At 45.1% G+C, this 23,599-nt stretch overlaps 1 protein-coding gene across 7 annotated transcripts in view; it reads right to left on the bottom strand.

Moving 5' to 3' along the window:
* SIK3 (SIK family kinase 3) overlaps positions 1 to 23,599 on the bottom strand; it is a 244,460-nt gene that overhangs the window by 35,592 nt on the left and 185,269 nt on the right. For all 7 annotated transcript variants that reach the window (XM_046017210.1, XM_046017214.1, XM_046017213.1 and 4 more), the window contains exons 5-6: positions 14,448 to 14,572; positions 13,775 to 13,898 (exon numbers count right to left, since the gene is read on the bottom strand). In XM_046017210.1, the coding sequence (XP_045873166.1) occupies positions 13,775 to 13,898; positions 14,448 to 14,572 (249 nt within the window). The remainder of the gene's footprint in view (positions 1 to 13,774; positions 13,899 to 14,447; positions 14,573 to 23,599) is intronic.

The following is a 23,599-nucleotide window of genomic DNA, read 5'->3' as shown; positions in this document are numbered from 1 at the left end:
GAAACTCGATCTGCCACCAGCAGTAACTAGAGGGTGGCCCCGCTCGCTCGGGCCCTGCCCTGCGGCGCTGACAGGGGTTTGGAAGGCTCTGGGGACACAGAGCTGCTGTCAGGCCAGGCCCTAAACTGGGAATTATGTGGAGATTGCCCATGTCATTCCATCTAAGAGGGCCAGGTCCTTAACACCCTTTTTCTTTTCAAAACTTGATGATAAACAGTTTTTTCTCTAAGAGGGTCAAAGTATTCCATCTGGGTCGGGGGGCGAGGGTGTGGGGGAAAGAGTGAGGAAGGGGAATTAAAAACCCACTTCAAATTCATCAAAGATAGTTGACAGAAGTTCTGTCTCTAGTTTCCAGCCCAGAAGAAATGAGAACTTTAGAAAGACTTTCCGGACCCGAAGTTTGAGAACATGGACCTGAAGACAGGTGAAAGGCCAGAAGCCCAATTCATCTTGCAGACGAGAAGGTGTAGGCCAGCCTCAAGGGGAATACTGCGTGTTCTTCAAGTACCAGAAGGCTTTTTATTAAGAAAACCAAATGGATTTATCCTGTGCTCTTCCAGGGGCCTGAATCTGGATAATAGGAAGTCACAAGTTCAATGTAGGACAAGTCTTCCTAATTGTTAGAGGGGATCCAAATTCCTGGGTCAGGGTGTGAGGGATCGGAGGAGGGGCCCCTCAGGGATGCGAGAGGGGCCATCCAGTGGGCACGGACACACCTGCAGCACAGCTAATTTTATCCATTTTATAGATTAGTGTTCTGAGTAGAAGTTCACTTGCGAAGTTAAGTCCAGAAGCAACTATCCTGAAGAGGATGACCTCCTCGGTCCCCTCCAGCTCTGAAAACTACGTAACTATGAAACCAGAACGATCTGTCTTGGGAAACTGCATACTTATTATTACTAGACATGCTGAATCAGAGGCTGGCATCTGAGATGTCACTAGAAGGGCTCCCAGCATGATGTGAGGAAGACCAGGAGTCCTGTAAGGACGGAGCCTGTGTCTGCCTGAGCTGTGTACCCCGGTGCCCACCACAACACCGGACAGGCTAACAGCCCTCCAGAAGGTCAACGAGAGAAGTACTGGACTGCACGCCTGCCACAGTTCCTTTGAACACCTTCCTCAGCGGATCCCAAGAATCCACGAGAGAACAGGCCTTCTCGATGCTTCCAACCAGAAAAAGCAGACAACTATCCTTTCATAGAAGACCAAGAGGTGGCAGTATATGGGGGCAAAAAGCCCACATTAGGTGGTTTCCAGGGCTTTCCCTCGTAACTTTAAAGTTCTTTGCCTCACATGGGGGCACCTACTTGCTGATCTTGTCTGAGGCAGAATACAGAATAACCTGTAAATCAAGATTCCCGCTTGGGGAGACACTGATATCTGCAACGTGGGCAAAGTCTTAGCATCAAAATTGTTGCAACAAACCAGACCTCTTAGCAGATGAGTCTTCTCCATAAACCCTGTGCATCTGACTGGAAGTATTAATCATATATCCTTAGCATTTAATAGAGTGAGAGTGAAAGAGAAAAGAGTAAAAAAAAAAATTAGGAAGGAGGGCAATGAAAGATGAATAGAGCAATTCCTTCAAAAATATTACTGAGTAGGGGCGCCTGGGTGGCTCAATGGGTTAAGCCTCTGCCTTCGGCTCAGGTCATGATCTCAAGGTCCTGGGATTGAGTCCTGCATTGGGCTCTCTGCTCGGCTGGGAGTCTGCTTCTCGTCCCCCTCTGCCTGCTTCTCAGCCTACTTGTGATCTCTCTCTCTCTCTGACAAATAAATAAATAAAATCTTTAAAAAAAAATTAGTGAGTAATAATTGCTAACATTTATTGAGCATCTATAAGCTAGGCAGAATGCTAGGCAGTATTTAATTCACAACCAACCCCTATTACCACCACACCCATTTTATAGATAAAGAAAATAAAAATAAGAGAAGCTAAGAAATTTTACCTGAAAATAAGAGGTAGAGTCAGTATACAAATTCTGATCAGTCCTACTCTAAAGCCTGAGTTTGTACCCCACATGGCACCTAAAATACATGCATTCTGGATGGCTTACTTAGTAGCTAGTATACCTTTAAAAAGGCAAATCAAACCGATTTTTCCTTTTCTGATAACCGAATGCCAGGTACTCTCCACAGGCTCCGTCACGTTAGAGTCACCTACAAGCCAAGTTCAGAAAAGAGCAGGCTGTGAACTTGCTTGTTAAGGGACGGTAATAGGGACGGATTGCGAGGAACTGAGAAGGCAGCAACATCAGGCTGAGTATTAAATGAACCAGTTACGGGAGTCCGGGTGGCTCAGTCGGTTAAGTTCCTGCCTTCGGCTCAGGTCACGATCTCAAGGTCCTGGGCTCAAGCCCCGCACTGGGCTACCTGCTCAGTAGAGGGAGCCTGCTTCTCCCTCTAGCCCTCCTCCCATGCTTATGATCTCTCTCTCAGATAAATAAATAAAATCTTTAAAAAAGAAAAATAAATCCACCAGCAAAGAGCGAACCACGTTGACACACCCAGGTTGCTGCTGATGGAGACTGGCGGAAGGCCAGAAACAACAGGGCTCCTCCAACAAGGCGCCGCAGACCAGGAGAAGGGGTGGGCAGAAATCTGGGGAACTGAATCACCATCCTCTTCAGGCTGATGGAGGGAATGCCAACGGTCCCCTAAGCCCTTCATGTGATGCCAAAGGATGGGGCATGGCAAGGCAATCATTTTCGGCTCTGTGGGCAGAGGAGTGGTCTGAAAGAAATTGAGTCATAGGTTCTTTCTGACCACAGAAAACTGCTTTGAGCTGGGGAAACAGAAGACATCTGTGTGCCAGGAGGCACGGGAAAAATGCAAGGAAGGGGCAATTACTCAGGAAATTCTTGTTCCTTGTAGGTGCCTGGAAGAAGGGTATGGTCTGGTGTTTCACGTGAGTACATTCCAGCCGATACCAGGTGTGTTCAAAGGTAATTCCAGAGAGTTCTTTATTTTCAACAATTTTAACAAACTTCTTAATAATATTTAATTCCCCAGAGCAATTCAAATTTCAAAGAGGGTTCTATTTCTCTCAAATCTCAAAATCCAGACAGGAAACAAGAATAAGTTGGCTATTAAAATTTCTAAAACATCTGCTTCCTGGAAAAGAAGTAAGCTTGTCATTTTTTTTTTTTTCAAGTTAAATGGCACTAAAGTCATACACTCTTCAGAACCAGAATACTACGGGATATACTGCCGGATTCTGTTATTCATTCCCCTTGCCTAGCCTCGGGGAGAAGAGACACTGTGAGAGCAGATGACAGATGAATGCTCTGCAATGACAGTCTCTGGGTGGGGTGGAACGGGGCCGATACAAGTCTGTGTCCTTGCTGTCTATGCTGGCTTATGAATTCTTGTGTCTCATAGCTCCTCTCTAATGCTATCTCCCTTTTCGCAAAAGGGAAACCAGGCACCAAACATGCTGTGCTTCTTAGTGGAAAGAAAATAGTTATGGACAAGTGTCCTTGTCCTATCATAATCATGGTTAAAAGAGTGTGACCGTCTTTGCAACATAATGATCCTACAGAAATAATTAAAAAGTCAATCAAAAACACAGCATCGGGGTTACTGCCAAGACCTCCTCTTCTGGTAAGAAGCTGGCCAGAGTTAAAGCACCCTCACTCTGTCTGCAGACGCAGCCCCAGTAATGACGTTTTTTAATACCCGCGAGGAAACCCTGTCGTTGTCAGCTGTCAGCTAAGGTCAAACAAACCTCTTTACATGGTGACTATTTTAAAATCTAAACGAAATAGACAAATGGTCTTGAAACAAGACATTTCTATGTATAAATAACGTACATTGAATGTGCTGAGACCTACAGATGCATTCTGAGATTGCGTAAATGTTAAATACAATCATACAAAATATAGAGGGGTTTTGTTGTTGTAATGAAATTTTGTTATACTGGATATCCCTGGAACAACGATGCTGTAGGGATTGAAGACTTGCACTCTATAAAGTTAATTTCGATACGTTACTGTCACAAAAGAAATACATACACATTTCCAACTTGCAAGTTAGTTAAGGGTGTTTATTTAAAGTACTAGTCAAAACCAGTTTTAGACAACCAAAGAAAAGACATAATCTCTGAATTAGCTATAATGGAACTTAATCTACAATAGTGCTGGCTGTAGTAAGATTTGATTCATAAAGAACAAGCACTGAGATCAGCTCCTCCTGTGTTGGAGTGGCACGGGGGAAAAAAATCTTGTTCTGCAATCATCTGCTTTCAGTTCTTTAGGGGAAAGAAAACTGGGAGTCCCAGTATTGAAGTATTCCGTAAAATTCCTAAAAATATGGTCCGACAGTAAGAGATCAGCCAAGAAAACTGGAGAGTTCTTGATTTAAATGCAAATCCCAAAAGCACTGGTTTCTGCAAATTATTATCAGAATGTTCTGGAATAAAAATAAAGTGCCTTATAACTAAACCCTGTGAGACACTTTCTGTGGCTCAACACAGAGGCCAAGGGAAGGTGGCTTGGCATAACTGAGCAAATAAAAATGGGGCTGTTGAGAAAATCTTCTCGGGTGATGAATAAACTTAGGCTGAGAGACTTTCCTCTTTGGTTTTAGCAGTTTATCAGCCTTCGACAGACTGAGGAGAAAACAAGCGTTTGGCCATTTCTCTCCATTTATTAGAAAAATAACATCTATTTCTTGAATGTTCCTCATTTTCTAGTTTTCCTAGGTGGCTGTGATGCTTCAGAATTAAGATCCAGAGATCAGGAGATGCAGGCTTAAAGGCTGGGAGGCCGGCCGATGCTGACCTCCAGGCCCCACCAGTAAGAGTCCCCGGCAGGCTGTCCAATTTGAGGCTCGCATTTTTTAAAAAAAGAACGTTGTTGCCTATACCGCCCTAATAGTATTCAAGTACGGCTTTAAGTCCTAATATCAATCCTTAGAGTAGAACAGAATTCTGGCTTAATTTTACCCCAGAGTCCAATACAGAGTGTTGGTTCTCTTTTTTCCATACGTAATTGATGTAGATGGACAAAGATACCTATTCCAGGACTCTCTTGATCCTTGGAATACCTTCGCAGATAGGTACTTCTTGAGAATTAAAACACGATCAGAGATAGGTGGTTTCTGAAGCCAGGTGGCTGGTGTTCAAGTCTCAGCCCTGCCACTTCCTAGCGGTGGGATTTGGGGTCCATCACTCCATCCCTCCACACCTTGACTGTCTCGTCCGTCGGATAACGAGAGTCGCCTGTTTCATAAGGCGGTTCCGAACACAGAGCCGGCTACTGCGGCTGCTCCTGGTCCATAGAAAGTGTTCACTGAATGTCAAGTATTATCCCAGAAAGAAAGTCTCTGGTGTCCTCCCACTTAGAACTTTCTTCCCCTCTCGATTTTCCTCCGTAGGGCTGCCGTAAGCTCGGAGACAGTCGGCCTGCAAGGGGCAAGAAGCCGTAAGGCAGTTCCCCACCATGTCAGGTAAAATCAGAGGCGGCCTGCGTACCCCCGAGGCAGATCCTGTCTCTTTCCTGACATCACCTGTGATTTCTTCATTCACTAACATGAAAGTGCTACATGGGTTTCCCGCTAGTGGCAGAGTATGCCTCAAAATGTGGGAGAGAACTGCTTTCAGGGTGCTGAGCCCCTTAGTATCTGGTCGCTGGCGGGTGAGCTCCTTTCATCTCCTGTCCCATCCCCTCTACGCAAAGTGCTTTTAACCAAGAGAGATGGTGTGTGGTTCTCGAGGAGTAAGCCAATCAGGGCAGAGCCGCTCGCATCGAAGTACAAGGTTTTTGGGCAGGAGCCGCAAAGCAGTCTCCATCAGCTGCATTATGGAAGCCTGGGCCTTGCGTTCCCAGGGATAAAACGCTTATGCAGTATTACAATTAATTAAGGCACAATGAAGTCTGATCAATAAGGACTCAAAAATATTGTCCACAAGAGATCTCTCTGCTCTCACTGGCATGGCAGTTTTTCCACTTTAAATTAATTTTCCTTCAGTTAAATGAATGACTGATCTTACAATATTCACTAGCACAGAGTATAACTGGTAAGTGCATAAGACCAACTAGGCTTTAAGAAGTAGGCCTCTACAGGTTTTAAAAAAATACTATATTGCACCAGGGGTTATACGCAAACAACGAAATTATGGGACACTACATCAAAAACTAACGATGTACTGTAGAGTGACTAACATAACATAATAAAAAATTATTTTTAAATAATTTTAAAAATATACTGGTAGTTAATGAGTTTGGTGCTCAAAAAATTTAAGTTGTTGGCTTCTTTCAGTGGAGGGGAGTCAGAGAAAGCTCCTGCCAACACATGTGGTCAGACAGGGTCTCATCATCTATCACAGCTCGAAAACCAGCAAGTTTCAACTTTCGATTCTTCTGTAATTTTGGTTCAAGGTTTTTACCTGACCACGGTCCAGGATGCTCTCAGAATTTTAATCCAAATACGCTGGTCTAGACCAAACTTATTTCACTTGAGACACAGAAAGCCAAATTTGTAATAGATCAAAACCTTTTTAAAACAAGGGGTCACGTGACCTGGTCACTCGCTTAACAACCTATACAACAAAAGCCCATAAAGCAGAGAATAACTGGGATCATCAGTGAATTACCTGTTTAGTAGTAAGACCCAAGAATCTGAGGCAGGCGGTGACAATTCAGTTCTCACTAAGAAACAGTTACTGAGTGTTTATGCCACAGCAGGGCTGTCAGGTTTTATGGGAGATGAGACGTACAGAAGAACACAGTTCGGGTATAAAGAAGCTTCTCTTCCAGCGGAGAAGGGAAGACGTATCCATCAGTATAAAACCGGGTGGTACACAATCGTTCAGCCTCGAAAAAATCCTCTTTTACATGTATACGGCGATCTTCCAACTGGGAAACCAGGTCTGCAGTGGATCTCGAGATGCCCATGGAAGGACGCCTGCATCGGTCACCCAGGCCCAGGCCCAGAGATACCCACTGGTTGCGGGAACACCTCATTCCACACATTACCGACAATAAAGAGATGCTTAGAATTCCTGAACTGTGTCCATCTGGTAGCACGGACCCACACAGCTGCAGATATCCTGGAATTCAGCTCCGCGAGAAGCAGCTAGATGATGCGGCCTTCTGCACTTGGCCCCCAGGTGCTCATTTAGAGAACAGCAGCTCTGCGGGAGCGTCTACATCCTTAAGGCAGAAGAACAGATCAACTCAGCTCAAGTCTGTGACAGCAGCCTGAGAAAAGAAAGGCTCTTGCCCTTTAGGACTTTGCTCTATCGCGGTGTCTCCGACAGCACAGGAAGCAGAGCCGACGGGCGCCGGCCTCAGAGTTGGCTCGAGCTCTGGGGAGGTGCCGCTGTGCCCAGCAGCCAGAGGTGTAAGGAGGAAAGGTACTCAGGGACAGACTGCAGGCTTCTTTCATGTGAACTTGAAACGTCACGGTACTACGACGTCTGAGCTAAGAAGAGACTAAGCAGCTTTACGAGTTCATTGGCTCCTATACCTACACCTTGGCCTTTTGACGGCATGGCCTGCTGGGCCTCGGGCTTCAGGCCTCCAGTGTTAGGCAAGGCCAAGCCCGTGTGTGTCCCTGAGGGCAGGAGGGCTCAGACTGCTAATACAGAACCGTCTACTCATTTCCTAGACTGGGTTATTTCTCATTTTCTGGCCTTAATTTTATGAAAACATTTAATCCTACTTACAGAATTACTTGTCTAGGATTGAAAAGTGACCATACATTTGGGGTAATAATACTGACAGTCTGTGAGTCTTTAAACTTTCAAGTTAACTTATATCACAAATATTAGTTCTAAGTAGTTAAAATGCTATACAGTTTATTTCTAGGCACTAACAGACAAATGCGGCTGGCAGCATGATAAGCTTTTTTACCAGCATCCACTAGCTGAAGCCAGCTCCGGCAAGGCTGGAGTACCAGTCTTTTGCCGTGATGCAAGGGGACGGGGGTGGAGGGCGGAGGGAATCCAAACTGCTCACAGGAAGTACTGTGGACACTGGAAAAGCAGAGGAAGTGGTTTGTTTATCTTGTTCTTTCTTTGCAACAGTGCGGTGTCATCAAACAAAACTGAATAAAGGACTAGGTTAGTCATTTATTATCTGTGTGGCTTTAGGCAGACCAAGCAATTTCTTTAAACTTCACTGGCAAAATGTTAAAATAGTATGTATCAATATCAGTTCCAGAGTACAGTTATCCAGCTCAAATTAGCCCAAGTATAGGAAATACTGTGTCAACTCGAAAGTCCTAAAGAAATATCGATCGCTAATACTGATATTATTATTTGAATGCCAGTGTACATTCTGGAGGGGTTTTGATAGCATTTTAACAAACCTACGCAGGACTTCATTCATTCATTCACCAAACACTTCCTGAGTGCCTACGAGGACCCAGGCACTGTCCCAACCCCTGGAAATAAATACAATAAACACACCAGTGAACAGAAACAAGCTTATGCCGTCAAGAGGCAGTGGGATAGCAAATAGGGACGCGATCAACAGATGCGGTCAGGCAGTGGTACAGGCCACGTAAGAACTGAAGCAAAGTTCTGGAAAGAGAAAGGGCTCTCTGAGGAGGCTTTGAAACAGAAACCTCAAGTGACACGAGGAAGCAAGTCATGTGGATACTTGAGGGAACGGGAACGTGTGTGCCTGGCGAGTCTGAGAGACGGCACGGATGCCTCTGTGACCTCGGAACCTGTGTCCACAGCAGCAGGAAATGATGTGAAAGAGGCGGCCAGTCACCGCTGGGCCTTGTTGGCCACCATGATAATGGCTTTTTGAACTTTATTCTACGTGGAAAAGCAAGCCATTGGAGGGTTTTAAATAGGATTCTATTTACTATCTACTCACTATTTACTAAGTCCTGCTACATGCCAGATACTACGTTAGGCTCTAGACAACTGTGAAAAAACATGCTTCATCTATATTTTCTCTAAGCTCAGTCTGGTGCCGAAGATGTACAATAAAAGAAGTAATTACAATAAAAAGTTTGGTAAGTCCCATGATTTAAAACAAAACCAAACCAAACCCAGAGATCTGAAGACTGGTGGAAATTATCTCAAAGCTTTTTCTAGCACATCTGATTTCTTATTCGAGAATACAGGAGTGGGTGGAGTCGGGTTGGGGGAGGAAGAAGTATTCCGGGCAGAGGGAAATGCTCCACGGAACATCACCAGTTCAGGGAACTGGAAGGAAGTCAGGCTGACTAGGTGTACAGTGGGGGTTGGGCCGCAGAGAATGGCAGGCACCAGGTCATATGGCATTTCTAGACCACTGTTTTTCAAACAACAGTCATGACATCAATCTAGTAAGTTATAATCAATAGTTTTTAATGTAATAGAATAAAATATATTGGAGTGTGCTGCCCATAGTCAAGGCAAGTTTTGCTTCTCGAAAACAACTTCCGTTCAGGAGTATGGGTATATGCGTGTTCCAGGTCACAGTATAAGATATTGTTTACTACGGTCATGGTCAAAATGTCTGCAAGTCAGTGCCTCTGCCACATTGAGGAGTGAACTTTAGCCTAGAGGCAAACCATTTCGGGGGCGAACCACTGAAAAGTTTAAGCTGGAAAATGCTATGACCAGATCTGTGTGTGTGTGTGTGTGTGTGTGTGTGTGTGTTGTTTTTACATGCCTGTTTTAGAAAGAGTCCTCAGGCAGCATGTGGAGGATGGACCAGGGAGGGACAGGATGGGAGCCATTAGTTGGCTATTTCTCATCTGGGCAAGAACCCCTACGGACGTGGTCACAGAAAAGGAGGGCTGAACGGACAGAATTTGGTAACTGATCAGCTGTGACAGTGGTGAGTTTCTGCCTTGCTCGGGTGGCGACACCCACCATTCACTAGGATAGGCAACCAAGGATAGGGAGGGGGGAGTTCAAGTCAGGTTTGAAATGTTTCTATTGATGTGAATTCAAGACGTAAATGTGAAGTTGATCAGTAGCAATGGGCAGGATAGGTCACCCTTCAGCCCAGAGGAGAGGTCTGGGCCGGAGAGCTGACTGGGCGTTAACAGGGGGCGGAACATCACAGTCCTCCCTGCAGCCAGGGCAGTTAAGATGGCTCAGGACGATGGTATAAAGAAGGAAAGACTTAAAGGAGGAACAGAGGAAGAGAAGTCTGGCACAGATGAGGGCGAAGGTGAATCCAGAGAGACGGGAGGAAAACGAGAGAATGTGGTGTCTGAGAAGCAGTGAGGAAAAAGTGTTTCAGAAAATAGGGAGTGATTCAAGGATAAGAAAACACACAACCTTCTTTAAAAATGGGCCAAACACTTGGACAGACAAGTCACCGAAGAAGACAGATGGCAAATACGCATTATGAAAAGATGTTCCTCATCATACATCATCAGGGAATTGCAAATTAAAATCACAGGCAACCACCACGCATCTGTCCGTTAGCACGGCAGAACCCCAGAGCACGGACAGCACAGCCTGCTGGGCAGGATGCGGAGCCAAGGGGACGCTCACTCACTGGGGTGGGAATGCAAAATGCGGCAGCTACCCTGGAAGGCAGCTTGGCGGTTTCTTAAAAAACTAAACATATTCCTCCTTTCTATCCGGCAATCACACTTCCTCCTATCTGCCCGAGGAGTTGAAAGCTTCAGTCCACACCAGAACCTACACATGAAGTTTACAGCAGTTCTATTCATCGCTGCCCAAACATGGAGACAACCCCAATGTCTGGCGAGTAAACAGATGAATGGGGGTAAATCCACACAACAGAATGCTATTCGGCATTAAAAAGGAAAGGTGATCAAGCCCTGAAAAGCCAGAGAGGAACCCTATGTACGTATTCCTGCGTGAAAGAAGACCACACACTGTGGGATTCCAACTACTATACATGACGTTCTAGAAAAGGCAAACCTAGGGAGACAGTAAAATGATCAGTGGTTACCAGAGGTTGGGGAGGGGACCAAAAGGCATAGAGGATTCTTCCGGCAGTAAATCTGCTCTGTATGAGAGTGTAATGGTGGCTCCCTGTCAGCATATGTTTGTGCAAATCCACACAGTGGACACCACGGGTGAGCACTACTGTAAACTACGGACTTTGGATGATAATCTGATGCAGTGTCGACGTAGGATGACGGACTGTGACAGATGTGTGACGTTGGTGCAGGAAGGATACCGATCGTGGGGAAGGTTGCGAGCGAGGGGACATGGGTATATGGGAACTGGCTGCACTTTCTGTTCGCTTTTGCTGTGAACCTAAAAGTGCCCTAAAAAATAAAGTTTATTTTTATAAAAGAGAAAGAACGTAAGTCTGCTGGTCAGACGTGCAGATAAGGATCGAGGACACCCAGCAGATGAGGACGGGATCATGGATGACTGGCCAGAGCATGCTGCTGGACCCCGTCTCTGCTGCCTTTTATAGTAAAATTGGGAAAAGCTTTGTCTACTTCTTTTCGCCATTTCCCCTCCATTCCTTTTCTGTTGTGGACACATGAATTAGGTTTGAGTTCCTGTCCCTTCACCGAAACTGTCCTCCAATGAATGCCGGTGCTGATTTCCACCTTCCCAAATCCAATGTTCCACTCCCGCTCATCTTCTCTAACCTGTCAGCAGCATCTGGTAGAGTTCCTCCATCCCTCCTCCTTGAAACACATTCTTCCTTTTTTCTAGAACAGCAGCCCCTCTGGTTTACCTCGCTGGTGATTCCCATGCTGATCCCTTTTCATCTTCCTGATCTCTGACCATTAGAATGGTCCGGAGATGAGCCCCTGGACCCCTTCTCTATAATCACTACCTACAAAGCGATCCCATCTCATAGCTGTAAATATTATCGATACACCGATGATTCACAAACGGACATCCCTGGTCCACGACTTTTGGCTAAGCTACACAGTCCTATATTCAACAGCCTACACCAGATCTCAGCCTACAGGTGTAACGTGCATCTCAAACGAAATGATCTAAAACATCTCGCCAAAATTCGGTATCCTTCCCTAGTCATCCTCGTCTCAGTCAGCAGTAAGCCCATCCCTCCAGCTGCTCAAGCCACTTTAGTGACTCCTTCCACGTCAAATCCAGCACGAATGCTCTTGGAACCAGACTGGCTAGGTTCGAATTCTAGTTTAGCCACTTTGTAGCTGTGTTATCTTGGGAAAATCGCTAACCACGTCCTGGCTTCAGTTTTATCACTTGTAACATGGGGGTGACAGACTTATGTAGCTCACAGGGTTGCTGTAATAACGAAATGAGTCAGTGTTTATAAACTGCTTTGAACGGTGCCTGCCCCACAGCATGGAGTATCTCTCCAATCTGACCACTTCTCACCGTCTCCAGCTCCACACGCAGCCTGGGAATGAACCACCAGTCGCTCCGGTTGGGATGACTGCAAAAGTCCCCTCCGTTAGCCCCTAACCCTTTTAACCAGCAGAACAGCCAAAATGATTAAAAAACAAAACAAAACAAAGAACAATCACAGTCACGCGCTTTGGACTTATTTTGTGTGTTGGAAAATTGTGATAATAAAAGTTAGGAAAAAACCAAAGTCAGATCGTATCATGTTTCTGTCAATACCATCTGATCCGTTGTATTTGGCTCCAAGTAAAAACTCAGGTCTTTTCATTGACTAGGCCCTAAAAGCAAGTTCTCTCTTGCCTCTTTGACCTCATCGCTCGTGTCCCTGTCACTCCTTCCAAGCACAGAGGCCCTGGCCTGATTCTTGGAACACTGCAGCACGCTCCCTCCCAGGGGCCTCTGCCCTGGCTGCTCCCCCTGACTGGAAAGCTCGCCCTCAGGCTGCACGGCTCATTCCCTCACCTCCTCTACTTTTGTGCCAAAATGTTACTTTCTCAGTGAACGGGGTTCCTGATCCTACATTTTCAAATAACCTCCTGCCCACCAGCGCTGACCCCCTTCTCTATTTTATTTTTCTCATAGCACTTAAACCATTATCAGACATGCTATGAAGCCATTAAAGCTAAGGAGACTTAAAGTAAAATCTAGAAAAAGTTTCCCCTATTTACTCTAAAAGGCAGTTCCCGTGTGCTTATATTGTGTCGCCAACATGGGTCACACACTCTGTGCGTCGCTCCTTAAACCTGAAAACATGTCGAGGCAAAAGAAACTAGACGCTTCCAGCACAGTCTCTGAGCTGTTCCTTTCTCACGTGCACAGAAATGGTGAGGAAACCCTGTAGGTTCTGGGCAGCTGGTGTCTGGAGGGTTACAGCTTTCCGAGGGTTACTGACCACCCTACTGCCCACTCATTTGAAAACCACTTTTTTTATTTGAGTCTGGGGGATACATGTCATGGAAGTGGGAAATGTGGCAGCAAGACTGAGAAGCAAAGCCTGCTCCATCCTGGGCATTGCTGGCCACAGTGCAGCGGGGCCCCCATAATTGAAAATATTCTTGTGAAAAAGAGTGGGAGGGGGGTGAAGGGCAGGGGTGAAGCAGGAATATTTGTTGCCTTGTGACTACGTGACTCTTTTCACAGACTATTTAGTTCAGTTTTCAGAGTAACGCCCTCACCAAACTGCCAGCCACTTACAGATGAGGAAACCAAAGCTCAGGCAGACTTAGCAGTCAGTCAGCCACGCGACATGAGCAGCTGTAGGCGGTGCCAGGGCCAAACTCAGGCCGCCTCAGCAGGGCCACCGGACGCCACAGGCTGTACGCTATGTTCCCAGAGAGCCCCACTTCCGGAGGCGCTGGTTCAGCACACTGGCGCTAAGAAAGGCTGTTGAATGGGCCGTTCATACTCTGTCACCCAATTCCTGCGAGGACTCAGCATGTCTAACTCTCTGTGAACCCCATCCCTGCTACGTGCTGGTAACTCCCTTACCTGTGGACATAAAAAATGGGATGCGGAACTTTCCACTCAACACCCGGGCCCGCAGATTCTGCAGTGTGCTCCCATCAAATGGCAGGGCACCACACACAAGCACATAGAGGACGACTCCAAGGCTCTGCATCCCAAACAGAGAGTACACACAATTAATCGCATCAGAGGAAACAAAAGAGGCCATTATAGTATGTGTATGAAGACGGTGGTGAGTCATGCACAAGATAATGGAACAAACTTTTTCTTCTTTCTTTGTAAGAAATAATATGAGGCGTTGTCAAGGTCAATCATCTTTTGGATAGTTAACATTCTTCTTTGCGTCCAGACATTAATTTTGGGTAACATATCTAGAATTTCTCTCCACACTCATCCTCGAGGGAGAAGGCAAGTGGCAATGACAGAAAGAATCTTTGTTCTTGGCAAGGGCACCCACCCAAGATTGCTCTTGGGCTTTTTTTTTTTTTTTTGCAGATGCAAAAGGGGGAGTTTGGCACCTGCGGCTCGGTCCATAAGACAAGAGCTGGAGGAAAGACTGCGTGAGGAACTGGGAACTCAAAGCACAGGGATGGAGGTCTCGATTCGTGTGCAGCCTTCGCGGTCCCCCAGGGTGACGGCGGCTGTTCCCAGTGAAGGAGAACCACCAGCCAGGGGGCTCAGGGAGGACAGTACATACCCAGATGTCCACTTTGGGCCCGTCATACTCCTTTCCCTCGAAGAGCTCGGGCGCCGCGTAGGGGGGGCTGCCGCACCACGTCTTCAGCAGCTGCCCGGGAGTGAACAGGTTACTGAAGCCAAAATCTAGAAAGACACATGGACACAACTCATGTTACTAGCTTCTCGTCACTGAATAAAGGCTCTGGTGCGTTGAATGTGAGGATCCAATGGGAAGAGGGACCATTGAGCAATCCTCCAACAGCCATTGGAACTCGACACACTGGTGGGAGGGAGCCGCAGGCGAGCTGGGACACCCAAGACCCCGGTTAGCTGAAGGACGCGCAACAGGCCTGCGTGAGCAGAACCAGCGCTGCCGCCCTCAGAAAGCTCCACGGAGGTGGCCAACACACCTACGGCCTTCAGAACAAAAGTGACGTCGGGAAGTGACTGATGTTAAGGCCGCGTCAGAATTAGTGACACCTTTAAGCCCACTCACCAGGACCCAGACTTTTCCTATTATTTTTACCTCTTATGGCAAACACATTTACGAACACTAGAGACACACAGACTTGAAAATTTAGATAAAGTGACGCTATTATCATTATGGTGGCTTATTCAAAAGAAAGATTAGGCAACTTATTTACACATTGAAACAGGAACATGTGCCATTGAACTCCAAGGCCCTTTGTGCTTCAACATCCCCCTACTTCTCTACTTCTCTTCCCCTTCCGCTCTTTTAGGAGCCGATGGGAGACAGGAGAGGTGAGACGCGGAGAGGAATGCTCAGAAAATGAGCAAGGATGGCAGGCCAAAGGACAGAGAGCCACTGACTTCTGAATACTTTCATGTATGTATTTACAAGAACGACTCCTCTGGGAGCCAGCCTACTCTCTCCCGCCCCAGGCCTACCACATTCCCTGCGGTAATAGCGCCTGAAAATGCCCAGCGCCTCGCTACTCCCCCCTCCGCAGTTTTACTCCCCTGGACAAGCCCGTCTCCATGTGCTACCGGCTTTACTCCTTTATTCCTTTTACAGCACGTGTGTTCTTGTAAGGTGTGTGCTGATTTTGTCTCTCTCTCCTTGCTAAGGCTGCCTCTTCTGGTCCCATAGCTTCCATTATCATTTTTTTGGTAATAATTCTTGAAGTTGCTATCTCTGGTCCTGGTACCTCTCCTAAATTCCTGATATGAACCTCTAATATACCTGGGAAGAAAGAGCTCATACTCGCCACCTTCCCAAAACCAAACTGTTCTGCTCATGTTCCCATTAATGTTCGTTGATGGCATTGCCATCCCAGCTACTGGGAGCTCTGGAGTCTCCCTTCTCCCTCCAAACTGTAGTAAAACTTTTCATACTTCTACCCCGGGTGTCCTGAACCCATTTCCATTCCTACCAGCTCGACTCACACTTGTGTTCTCTCTGACCGAGGCTTACGCATGGCTCACTACTGCTAATTCATTTCCCTCTAGGCCACTCATTCACAGTGTGGGGACAGTCACATAAGTCATGTTGTGTCAACTCCTCACTCAAGAACACAGGGGGCTCCTGTCTGCTCACAAAACAGTCTAACCCTCTGAGCCTTATTCTTCAAGCCCCCCACGGCCCAGCCCCGTCCACCTTTCCAACTTCTCCTGGCCATTCGAGTATTGCTAGACTACTCACATCCTGTGTTCACAGGCCTTCCTTTGGCTACTTCCTCTCTGTGCCATGCCTCTTCCTTTATTTCCCACATTGGAAAGATCTCTCATTTCCAAGGCCCAGTCAAATATTACTTCCTGTATGAAGCCTTAACTGGTTTCCACCACAGAAGACTATGTCAGTGGCTTCCTCCTCTGTGCTTGCATAGTCCTTCGTTATACCTCTATGTCCCAATTACTCTGCCTTATCTTATGCTTAGTTGTATTATGTGTTTATGCCCTCCACTAGTGAGTAAATGGGGGGACGAGAGCTGGATTTACCTGTTTCCATGCAGTGCTTTCACACACAGCAGAAAGGGCCACTGAACGAAGTGGCAATAAAATCAGGCCAAGCCTCCTGTCACTTTCTGGCTCCCAGAGCCTTGTCATCCTTATAAAGGCAGCCGGCCAGCCACTGGCTAGAGTCTCTACCTCCTAGCCCTCCAGCCTACACTTCTAAAATTAACGTAATGATCACAGGGGGCTTAGAGGTCAGAGCCACCATTAGAAACATTTACAGCTACTCCCATAAGAAATCGAATATTCTCTTTCATCAATGGGAAATAAATATCACTTCTGCTAATTCTTTCTTTACCTCCCACAGGAAATATCGTCCACCTTCTCTGTACTCCCCTACTACTTTGTATTTCTCCCCAATTCTGGTTATTTCCACCTATATATATCCTATTCTCCTAGCTCCTGAAAAACACACACTCTCTCTAGTTCTTTAAGAATACCTTACTCACCTCTCACTCTCTCTGATTACCCAGTATAATAGTGTTTATGTCATTTTTAGAGATTTTATTCATTTGACAGACAGAGATCACAAGCAGGCAGAGAGGCAGGCAGAGAGAGTGAGAGGAAGCAGGCTCCCTGCCAAGCAGAGGGCCCAATGTGGGACTTGATCCCAGGACCTTGAGATCATGACCTGAGCCGAAGGCAGAGGCTTAACCCACTGAGCCACCCAGGCGCCCCACTAGTGTTTAAACACAACAGGGTCCTACTAAATGTCAACTATGAATGCAACTGCACTTGAAGCTCTACCAACCAACCTACAACTTTTGAAACCCAGTATCTTTCATTTACTAAAGTCTGCATGCGCTGAACCCTGTTAATATTTCTCCTGTGAGACTGAGGACAGGTTGTTAAAAATCCTAACAAATGAGATTCAGCAAAGCAGATGTCTTTGAGAATTTTCCAGAAAGAGGACCTTAGTTGTTTTGTTTTGTTTTAATTGGCTTGCACACCTCTTCCTCAGGTCCTCTTCCACGGCTGGCCCTCCTCTGTTTCATGTGGAAGAGACGTGGAGATGGCGTCTGTCATAACAGAAGAACGCTGACGTTGGTGGGACTGCTTATTTAGCAAAGTCCAGAGGAGAGAGTCATGGAGTATTTTGTATTTTGAATGGACAACACAACAAGCAAAGCAATTAAGTAAAAGCAGTAGGTTTAAAATTTTCCCAATAAACAGCTTTAAAATATATAGGACATTTCTCATTTTGAACCATAGATACTCTACCTACAATTAGCAACCATTTAACCCGTTTAGTCTGCTGGGGAGGGGAAGGCACAAACTTAATGGCATGAGCATGTTTATTCCAGCTAGCAAACAGGAAATCTTTACAAAGGAAACACTCTCCAAGGGAACCATTTCCAGTGGCGGGTACGAGCTTGGATTGCTATGAGGCGCTAAGATGAGAAATGACCGCCCAAGAATGAATGATACGCTCCGGGTCCGACAACTGCAGGCATCCACATCTGGGCAAGCACCTGCTTCGACGGCGCGTCACAACCCGGGGGCTTGCTCAACAGCTATACCGATGACCAACAGCAAGATTTCAGCAAGATTCAACAACAACCGCCCCCCGCCCTGCCACCCACACACCTGCTTGCCCTTGTTTCCTAGTACACACCAAGCAGAAATCCTCTAGTCCTGCAAACCTGTCAAGGGGTCCCCTATAACCACACCACATGTTGTTCCCACTCCTCACTGCACATTTATGCAAAATCCGTCTCTCCTTGCCGGCTAGGACACTTCATCTTTTCCCATGAAAGCCAGCTTCCTCTGATGAGTGATCCTGGAGGCCCCAGTTCATTCTTTAATGTACCAAACCTCACGGAATACGACCCCCCCCCACTTCAACACAGGTCACTGTAACTCCAGAGCTTCACTGAGAGCGAATGCGGCCGCACCTTCCCCGCTACTGCCTCCTCCCAGGGCTTCACGTGCGACCTCAGAATGGCTGTGTGCCTTGTGGGGTACAGCTCTGGCCGGCCCACTGTCCATTCGCCGATAACGTAACTTACTTTCTGAAAATCTAAGTGACTGATGTGGGGAAACCTCAAGTTATTAACATACTAAGTCTGGAACTCATTTTGAAAGTTTAGTTCCTTCTAATCCACACTCCAGGGACTGAACCACTGGAACAGGAAGCATACCTCCTCCTTACTCTCCTGGCTGCTTACCTTCGAGGGGCATTTTAAGAAGAATGGAAGGAAAAAATGAAAGTTGAAACTCAAACCAATCTGTTTTGGGTTCCGTTGGTAGTTTCGGGAAGTAACTCCCCACTGCTGGGTTGTTGTGGAGGCAGGAAGGGGCAGGTGGGGACACACTCTTCCCCTTGCCCCACTCATGGCCTGTTTTTACTCAGACTGTTCTTCTCTAGCCTCACTGAGATAAATGTCATATTCCATAAAAGGACCCAGTTAAGATGCACTGTTCAGTGGCTTTTAATATTTTCATAGAGTTGTACAACCATTACCTCAATTGATTTTAGAACATTTTCATCACCCAAAAAGAACCCTGTACCCATCAGCAGTCCATCTTCATTTCTCCCCCAACTCTCCCACCAATAAGCGCAGCCCCAAGCCATCACTCCTCAGCTTTCTGTCTCCATGGATTTGCTTACGCTGGACATTTCCTATAAAAGGAATCATACAATACGTAGACTCGGTGTCTGGCTTCTGTTCCTTAGCATAATGCTGTCGAGGCTCATCCATGTGTTATCATCCATCAATCAGTGCTTTGCTCTTTTCTTTACCACCGAGGGATATTCTGTGGTATGGTTATACTGTGTTTTATTTATCCACTCACCAGTTGATAATTTCCACTTTTCAGTACCATGAAGAATGCTGCTATGAGCATTCTTATATGTCTTTTGTGAGTGTATGTTTTCATTTCTTAGGGTTGTGTGTGTGTGTGTATATATATATATATATATATATATATATATAGTGACTTATAAAATATGTATATATATCTATCCTTACGGGTGTGTGTGTGTGTGTGTGTGTGTGTGTGTGTGTGTGTCTCATATGGTATGGTAACTCCATGATTAAATTTTTGAGGAACTGACCAAACTTTTATCCAAAGTGGATGCCACATTTTACATTCCTACCAACAATGTACAAGTGTTCCAGTTTCTCCACATCCTTGCCAATACTTATTACTGCCATATTCTTTTTAATTACAGCCAACCTACGGGGGTATGTGGTATCTCGCTATGATTTTGGTTTGCATTTTCCTGTTGACTAATAATGTTATGCATTGTTTCATGTGCTTGCTGACCATTCGTAGATGTTCTTTGGATAATTGTCTATCCAAGTCCTTTGCTCATTGTTGAATTGGGTTGTCTTATTACTATTGAGTTGTAAGAGTTCTCTATACTCTCTGGATACAAGTCCATTGATACGATTTGCGTATTTTCTCCCATTCTATGGAATTCTCTCCCACTCTCTTAATGGTGTCCTTTGGTGCACAAAAGTTTTTAATTTGGATGAAGTCCAGTTTATCTAGCCTTTTCGAAGGTCACTTATGCTTTTGGTCATTTCGGAGAAACCACTGCCTAACACAAGGTCGTGAAGACTCATCCCTGTGTTTTCTTCTAGAAATGGTTATTTTCAATACCAAATAACCCAAATGGTTATTTGGGTGGAATCCGCCACCCAAATAAAAAACTATTATCTTGATAATTACTTACGTTGAATCATAAACACCCTCATCCCATCCCCTTCTCTCCCAATCACTGATTTTCATCCTGTCTGTACTTCAGAATCACCAATGCAGTTTTAGAAATGTTGAGGGATCCACAAACCCCGCGTCAGCCCTACTGGATCTCCTGGACATAATTTAGACATCGGGATGTAAACAAACGAACAAAAAGGAACTCTTTCTGAAGCAGTTTGAGGACCACGCTTACTGGCACTGAGGAGTCAGCACTGCAGCTTCTAGAGCGGACAGGTGATGCACTGAAATTAACCTGAAAGCAAGATGAGACTAGAGGTGAGGTGAAGAGGAAGGCTTGTGATAAAGCAGAAGTAATGAAAATGAGAAAGACAGTTCAAAAAATATTTTGAAAAAACTGGGCAGGACTTGAAGACAGATTGAACACACAGATAAAAAGGAGGGGAAAGCAGACAGTATAACCATGCATGTCTGGGTAGCCTGGGCACATGAAAGTCTAGACAGTAGTAGTTGGTTTGGGAAGAAAAAAATATGTATTTTTGTTCTATCCTGAGTTAAAGGAGATGAGAAGAAATTCAAGTTAGATTTTCTGAGGAACTGAGTCATAGTATTGAATGGGTAAAAATTTTTTGAAAGAATAAGTGCAGAAAAGGGGATGGCTGGGAGTTAAGGCTTAGAAGGTACCCCTAAGTACTTCCCACTCTATGGGTACAGGAAGAGAAAGAGGATGCAGCCAAAAGCAGAGAGAAAGATCATTACAACGAGGAAGCTGAGACAGGAGAGAAGCACGTGAAAGAAGGGCAGTCCGTAGTGACATATGATGTCACCCAAGTAGTTTGTGACCTGCGTCTGTGGGAAAACTATGGTGAGATTGTTACTCGAGATCAGAAATGGCGTCAATTCCCCTCAGAATTTCTATTTGTCTTAATGAAATGCTAAGTTGTACAGACATAATCCAGATTCATTCTGAATCACCTAGACGCCATACTGTGAGCACAGTAAGGCATTTCTTACCAAGTCCGATGACAAATAATGGTTCTCAACTATTAGGGAATTCAGTCGGGGTACCTAGAAAGGAGCCACCCGGCCATGGAGCCAAGTGGCACAATCCTGGACAGAGTCTGGTATGTGGCATGACCTAGAACCAGACCGGCCTGGTCTCGCTCAGAGCAGCCCTTTCCCCATTTCTGCCGTACTCTCGACCATACAGAATAAAGTAAGAAGACATTTGTAAAGGACACTCTGTTGAAAGCTGGGTGACAGTGGCATGTTACTTATCACCTCATTAAGAGGAGCATTATTTTTGTTTTATGCCTGGGAAAGTGAGGCTTGTTAAGTAACATGCCCAAATTTGAAGTTTAAAAAAAAAATTTCCAAGAACAAGGCCAAGCCCATAACGCCAGCCTGGGTGCCCTCAAATCCCACACCCACAACTGTGCTTTCAGCATCTTATGTAGGTTTACATTGAGGTAAATGTACATCCCATAACTCTTTTCGCACAACTTCCAAATTCCTTAGTTATTACATTCTGTTTTTCATTTCATTCTTGACTCTCAACCCCTCACTCTGCTTATGTAATTCCCAAAGTCATATCGTGCTTGAGGCATACTGCATGTTTCTTTAAAAAACAGTACTCTGGAAAGAATTGTAAGCCCTACATATCACTGAGAAAAGGCCGAATTTTTCAACACATGGCATAGGAACAGCTGGTTTTCCATGTGGAACAAAAATTAAATAGGACACCTTCCTCACACTAAGCCTCAAATCAATTCCAGGTGGATCACAGATTCAAGGCAAAAGGTAAAACTACTAAATTTTTAAAAATAAAGTGAGTATCTTTAATGCCTCAACAGATGGAAGGATTTCCGAAATAAGAAACAAAAACCACTAATCATAAAGGAAACAGTGGTGATTTGGTTACATTAAAATTATACCAAAATATCTATTCATTGAAAGATGTTTTAAAAAGAGCAAAATGAAAGGGGCGTCTGGGTGGCTCAGTCGGTTGAGCGTCCAACTCTTGGTTTCAGCTCCGGTCATGATCTCAGGGTCGTGAGATCAAGCCCCGCATCAGGCTCCACACTTGGTGCAGAGTCTGCTGGGGATTCTCTCTCCCTCTCCCTCTGCCCCTTTTCCAGCTCACATGATCACTCTCACTAAAATAAATAAACAAATAAAATCTTAAAAAAAAAAAAAGTAAAATGAGCAAGCACAAAATGAAAGAAAACATTTGTAACCCATACAACAAAAGACTCACATCCTTACTAGTGAAACAAAAAACAAAAACTATGAATCAGTAAGAAAGACAACCCATCAGAAAAATGCGCAAAAGACTTATTTAAACACACTTCACAAGAAAAGGCCAAAAGATGTGAGCAAGAGTTCAAACTTGTTATTAGAAAAATTAAAACACTAAAACCTACCCACACAGTCACCCACACACCCACCGGACTGTGAAACTTACAAATAGTAAAACTTACAAATAATAGCCAGCACTGGTGAGGGCGTGCAGGAACGGACACGCGCATGCACACCTGACACCAGTTCAGCATTACCGGCAAAAGCCAGAGACAGACATAATGTACGACCTAGCGACTTTGCTCCTTGACTAACACTCCTGAATGCTTGAGACTGCACAAGGATAAACGCTGAAGAATGTTCACGCAACTATTGTACGAGCTCCAAATTGAAAGCAACGCAAATATACGTCACTAGATACGATGGAAAAAGGACTTGTGGTATATTCATATCATGAAATACAATAAAGAAATAAAAGTGACTAAATCACAGCCATACAGACATGGAGAAATCTCACAAACACACTGTTGTGTAAAGTAAGGCACAAACTAATATATTTCGTATGATTCCATTCATACATAGTCAAGAACAGGCAAACTACATGAAGGATGAGTCCACTGCACATTATCCCCAATAAATACGATCCCTTGTGGACCACAAGCGGTAAAACACAGAAATTCAGACAGCAATTACCTCTTACAGCAAGGATGAGGTAGGGATGGTGGGGTGCAGTCTGGGCTGATGAAATTATCTAATTCTTGCTCCTAGTGGTAATTGCACAGGTGTTTGCTTTACAGTATACTTTCATTAAATACACGTATATGGTTAATGCACAATTCTGTCTACTTATATTGTATTTCACTATGAGCAGAGAAAAAAATGAGAAGAGCATAGGATCTTTTTTTCTTCCCTACTTCTGTTTTTCTTGCCATTCAGGGCAGTTTCACTGGGATCTAAGCGCCATCATCATCAGGGCTCAGAGGAATAGAGATTAGGCTGTTTTTCCTCACCACTGATTTCTTACCACCTAGAAGAGCATCTGGCAAAAGACAAGGCATTCAATATTTTACAAATGATTCACTGATTAATCAAGAGCAGAGAGGGAGGGAGAAAAAGAGGAAAAGAGAGAGAAGGCTAAAAAAAAATAAATGCTTGAGAACTCAGAGCAGCGTTTTGTGAACAGTTAAGAGGCCAGGAACTGGAGCTACTCATTAAAAACAGAGAGCTCAATGA

This window comes from Meles meles, chromosome 8, assembly GCF_922984935.1.
Source record: "Meles meles chromosome 8, mMelMel3.1 paternal haplotype, whole genome shotgun sequence".
Taxonomy (NCBI): domain Eukaryota; kingdom Metazoa; phylum Chordata; class Mammalia; order Carnivora; family Mustelidae; genus Meles; species Meles meles.
This window is presented reverse-complemented; position numbering and strand designations above follow the sequence as displayed.